The sequence below is a fragment of the Myotis davidii genome, unplaced genomic scaffold, assembly GCF_000327345.1.
Source record: "Myotis davidii unplaced genomic scaffold, ASM32734v1 scaffold174, whole genome shotgun sequence".
In the NCBI taxonomy this organism is placed as follows: Eukaryota; Metazoa; Chordata; class Mammalia; order Chiroptera; family Vespertilionidae; genus Myotis; species Myotis davidii.
In genome coordinates, this window is record NW_006289087.1 from 1,472,000 (window position 1) to 1,477,627 (window position 5,628).

The 5,628-nt window shown below is 57.9% G+C and overlaps 1 protein-coding gene across 1 annotated transcript in view; it reads left to right on the forward strand.

Moving 5' to 3' along the window:
• Nucleotides 1–5,628, forward strand: part of TMEM63A (transmembrane protein 63A) — a 56,149-nt gene that overhangs the window by 38,728 nt on the left and 11,793 nt on the right. Inside the window, exons 19-23 of the mRNA XM_006761316.2 lie at nt 137–260; nt 1,461–1,605; nt 3,164–3,331; nt 4,450–4,565; nt 4,891–4,953. Of these exons, the coding sequence (XP_006761379.1) occupies nt 137–260; nt 1,461–1,605; nt 3,164–3,331; nt 4,450–4,565; nt 4,891–4,953 (616 nt within the window). The remainder of the gene's footprint in view (nt 1–136; nt 261–1,460; nt 1,606–3,163; nt 3,332–4,449; nt 4,566–4,890; nt 4,954–5,628) is intronic.

Sequence of the window (5,628 nt, forward strand, 5' to 3'; positions counted from 1 at the left end):
GCAGGGGCAGGGCCTTTGTTTCCCTCCCACCGCCTGGCACAGCGCCTGGCACACACGTGGGTTGCACACGCACCCACCGGGGCCTTGGGTCCCGGCTCGCGTGACTCACCCCCCAACCCCCTTGCCCGGTCCCCAGGTGCGTCTTCCTGCCGGACCAGGGCGCCTTCTTTGTGAACTACGTCATCGCCTCGGCCTTCATCGGCACCGGCATGGAGCTGCTGCGGCTGCCCGGCCTCATCCTCTCCACCTTCCCCCTTCCTGCCGGACCAGGGCGCCTTCTTTGTGAACTACGTCATCGCCTCGGCCTTCATCGGCACCGGCATGGAGCTGCTGCGGCTGCCCGGCCTCATCCTCTCCACCTTCCCCTGCTTTGTTTCTTGAGAAAAAAAATCACCATGTTAGCCAAGAGATTTTTACATTAAAAAAAAATTTATTTTAAATTGATTTCAGAGAGGAAGGGAGAGGGAGAGAGAGAGAGAAACATCAATGATGAGAGAATCATTGATTGGCTGCTTCCTGTACGCAGCTGACTGGGATCAAGCCTGCAACCTGGGCCTGTGCCCTTGATGGGAATTGAAGCCTTCAGTCTGCAGGCCGACGCTCTATCCACTGAGCCACACCAGCAGGGCTGGATTTTCCCATTTTAACCAGTCTCATCACACACACACACACACACACACACACACACACACACACCCCTAACATCAGCACGTCACTCATTGGGGGGCATCCATGTGCCTAAGCCCTTAAGATGATCACAGTTGTCAATGCGTTTGGGGTGTGTGGCATGGTCCCCTAAGTGGCTAACACGGGTTCTCTTTCATTTCCCTTTGCCGTGTGGGCACCCTGAGAGGGAAGGCAGAGCCCTCTGAGACGGGCCTGCTGGTACCTTACGTGGCAGATGCACAGCCTAAGCAGCAGGCAGGTTGGGAGCCCAGGACACAGGCCAGGACGGGCAGAGCTGATGTTGCATCTGATGCCAGAGTCCGTAGGGATCACTGCCCCCCCGGGGCTTGGGGGCCTGCTGGGGAGACATGGTAAAAACAAAGGTGACACGAGGGAAGCATGAGTCACTGCACCGTGGAGGTCTGGGGTGCATGGAGTGCAGCTGGAGAAGGCTGGTGGAGGGAGGAAAAGGACCTCACCCCCGGCCGGTGTAGCTCAGTGGTTGAGCATTAACCTATGAATCAGGAGGTCACGGTTCGATTCCCCATCACATCCCCAGGTTGTGGGCTCGATCCCCAGAAGGGGGCGTGCAGGAGGCAGCCGATCCATGATTCTCATCACTGATGTTGCTATCTCTCCTCTCCCTTTTTCTCTGAAATCAATTAAAAACATTTTTTTTTTTTAAGAAAAAGGACCTTAAGAGGTGGGGGAGCTGTGCGTCTCCCATTTCCAAAGTCCTTCTCACCTGTTTGCCCTCTCCACCTGGAGCCATCGAGGGGCTTGGGGCCCAGCAGGCCTGGCAGCACCTCACTACCTCCTCCTCCTCCTCCCAGAACCAGGCCTTCGAGTTTGAGTTCGGAGCCATGTACGCGTGGATGCTGTGCGTCTTCACCGTCATCATGGCCTACAGCATCACCTGCCCCATCATCGCGCCATTCGGTGAGTGGCCCTGAGGCCCGTCCAGGGTCGGGGTGGGGGCTGCCTCCACCAAGCACCCCAAGACGGCCGTCACGGGGCATTCTGGAGCCCCACAAACAGAGGACCTCTTGAAGCCACAAGAGCCACCCGCTGTCAAGGAGCCACGGGTGACACCAGATTTAATTCACTTCTCATGAGTCCCTCCCACCGGCCTTCCCAACTGTGGCCTCACTCAGCGCTTCTCCTGGTCTGAGCTCCGCCAGCTGACCACTTCGCTCTTTTTAAAAATATATATATATATTTTATTGATTTTTTTACAGAGAGGAAGGGAGAGGGATAGAGAGTTAGAAACATCGATGAGAGAGATTAAATTTACTTTTTAAATATGTTTTTATTGATTTTGGAGAGAAGAAGGGAGAGGGAGAGGGAGATAGAAGCATCAATGATGAAGGAATCATGGATCGGCTGCCTCTTGCAAGCCCCCTCCTGGGGATCAAGTCCGCAACCTGGGCATGTGCCCTGAATGGGAATCGAACCAGTGACCTCCTGGTTCATAGGCTGATGCTCAACCACTGAGCCACATGGACTAGGCTGACCACTCTCTTCTTGGTCGATTCTTGAAGACACTAAGGCAGTAACGATCCAGGTTCTCATGTGTACAGTCACCTTCTCACTCCCCACCGGTGATCACGCCATCCAACAAGCCAGCGTCACAGATGAAGCACTCGCTACCTGTCGGTGAGGGTAGGGTGAGGATTCGAACGTGGAACGGCTCGACTTTAAAGGTCAAGGTCTTGCAACTAAAATAAAACATCAGGAACTGGCTGACAGGTGGAAGACTCTAGAAGGAAACACAGCACTCAGGATCCTGTTGGCAGTGAGAGCTGAGGTTGTAGGGGTGGGGCGGGGGTAGGAGGAAGTTGTAGTTTTCCCTGTTTGGCTCTCTTGTACTGTTTTTAAAGTATAGGATTACTCTTTCAAAACAAAGCAAAACCAGCCCAGCCGGTGGGGCTCCGTGATTGAGCGTTGACCTATGAACCAGGAGGTCACGGTTCGATTCCCGGTCGGGGCACATGCCCGGGTTGCGGGCTCCATCCCCAGTGTGGGGCGTTCAGGCGGCAGCCGATCCATGATTCTCTCTCATCACTGATGTTTCTCTCTCTCTCCCCCTCTCCCTTCCTCTCTGCAATCAATGAAAATATATTTAAAAAAACAGCAAGACCAAAACATGTTGAAGAACCTGCCATAAAAGGCGGTGTGATGCCCCTGGGTTAGGAGCCTTGAGCACCCATTGGCCGAGGGCAGGAGGTCACTTGGGTGGGAGAAGGAAAGGAGGGTGGGGGCGTTGAGGGGTCTGGGGTGCTCGGCCTGAGAGGGGGCTGTGCATGTAAAATAGCCTTTTTCCCCGAAGCGATGCTGGAGGGGAGAGGGAGGAGGGGAGGGGAGGGTCTAGGAACACATACGTTTTGCCCCCCTTCTGGTTCACGTGGCCCAACAGCTGCCCCAGTTCCAGCTACAGCCCCCACTCCTCCCCCGTGGCCCCGCTGGGCCTCCGGCTCACAGCACCCCCCCCTCACAGGCCTCATCTACATCCTGCTCAAGCACATGGTGGACCGGCACAACCTCTGCTTTGCCTACCTCCCGGCCAAGCTGGAGAAGGGGATCCACTTCGAGGCCGTGCACCAGGCCCTGGCCGCCCCCATCCTGTGCCTCTTCTGGCTCTTCTTCTTCTCCTTCCTGCGCCTGGGTGAGGCCCCTTATGACCCGACGGGGGAGGCAGCCCTGGCCTCACATCTCCATATCCTACCCCCCAGTCAAATCCCTCGCCGCTTTAACAGCATCAACTCAGTGTCCAATCAGAATGTGATCCCCCTCTAGAGGGCTGGCTGGTTATCCAATCAGAATGTGGCACCCAGGGTGAAGGTTGGCTGGGTGTCCAATCAGAATGTGGCCCCCCAGGGAGGGCTGGCTGGTTATCCAATCAGAATGTGGCGCCCAGGGTGAGGGCTGGCTGGGTGTCCAATCAGAATGTGGCATCCAGGGTGAAGGTTGGCTGGGTGTCCAATCACAGTGTGGCACCCACGAAGGTTGGCTGGTTATCCAATCAGAATGTGGCGCCCAGGGTGAAGGCTGGCTGGGTGTCCAATCACAATGTGGCACCCAGGGTGCAGGCTGGTAAGGCTGGCTGGTTATCCGATCAGAATGTGGCATCCAGGGTGAAGGTTGGCTGGGTGTCCAATCACAATGTGGCACCCAGGGTGAAGGCTGGCTGGTTATCCAATCAGAATGTGGCGCCCAGGGTGAAGGCTGGCTGGGTGTCCAATCAGAATGTGGCGCCCAGGGTGAAGGCTGGCTGGGTGTCCAATCAGAATGTGGCGCCCAGGGTGAGGGCTGGTTGGGTGCCACTCAGCCACCTAAACCAGCCCAAGCTGGAGGTAACAGGTGAAGGCGGGTGGGCTGCCCCAGGCTGCCCGAGAGAGGATGGCCCCTCCACCTGCAGTGTGAGAGGCTGAGCCCGGGGAGAGGGGAGGCGGGCCCAGGCGGGTCCCCTCACACCTCACCGAGGGGACGTGCAGGAGGGAAAACCAACGCTCCTGGGAAAAAGGAAAAGGCAGGGGAGATGTGTGACTGCCCCAGTCGGGGGGGTGGGGGGGTGGATGGGGGGGCTCCACTACCTAATCTGGACCGAGGCTGCAAGGAACTGCCCCAGCAGGAAGCTGGCAGGTGCCATGGTGTCCCAGCTGCTTGAGGGCGGGGAGAGGGGCGGTGCCTTCTCTTTATGTTCTGCCCCAGAGAGAAGTCACCTGCCCAGGTGCGGGCCCCTCCCCAGCAGGGTGAGGGTGAATGGCGTCCCTTTGTCCCCAGGTCTGACGGCCCCTGCCACCCTGTTCAACTTCCTGGTCCTGCTGCTCACCATCCTGGTTTGCCTGGGCTACACCTGCTTTGGATGCTTCAAGCACCTCAGCCCTCTGAACTACAAGGTAAAGGGCGCCTCCCCCGTCGCCCCCAGCCAGCCAGGACCTGGGCCGAGATGTGGGTCCGCTCCCCACCCCTCCTCCACCCACTCACACATCAACAACTTCTCCAGGTTTTACTAGCTGGGTGCAAGGTGAGGCTTCCCTCCCCACCCCTTCCCTGCCCCCTGCACTGCCCCCCTGCCCCATGGCCGCCCCTCCCCACTCCCCCATGTCGCCTGGTGCCCGCTGGCACTGTTATTCTGGGTGTTAATAGTCCGCCTGTTTGGAGGGGGGTTGTTCAGGAAGATGGTTGTTGCTTCTCATTGGAAGTTTCTGCTGTTTCCTGCAGACGGAAGAGCCGGGGGCTGACAAGGGAAACGAGGCACTGGCCCATGTGCCCGCTCCGTACACGGTGAGTCACGCTCTCCCCCCGGACCCAGCCCCCGGGTCCCGGCAGGCAGGCTTCGATCATCTCGTGAAGAGAGAAGCCCCTCGACCCCGTGTGTCGGGCAGGCTGCTGAATTAATGTCACTTGAGAAGGAGTCCCAGGAGCCTCTGGAGCTCTAACCTGGGTCTGTGCAACCGCGTCCCCCACGGAGCCGAGAATCCGTTTGGCCAGGACCGGATGCCCATCGCCTGGGGTGTCAGATTCCTGCTCACTTTCCTTCTCTGCATTTTTAATGCCCGGAGAGCCGGGCCTTTCGTGAGTGAGGCTACATCGCCAGGCCCTGTGGTTGGTGAAGCTGATCTCCAGCTTCCAGCAGCACCTGCCCCGGTGGGTCCAACGGCGCCCAGACCGGCTCCCCGTGGAGTTTAGCGCGTGAACATGGTGCCTGCTGCACGCGGGCACCGGCTAGAGCAGCGGTTCTCAACCTTCTGGCCCTTTAAATACAGTTCCTCATGTGGTGACCCAACCATAACATTATTTTCGTTGCTACTCCATCACTGTCATGTTGCTACTGTGATGAAACGTCATGTAAATATCTGATAGGCAGGATGGTCTTCGGCGACCCCTGTGCAAGGGTCGTGTGACCGCCAAAGGGGGTGCGACCCACAGGTTGAGAAACGCTGCTCTCATGGAAGGACC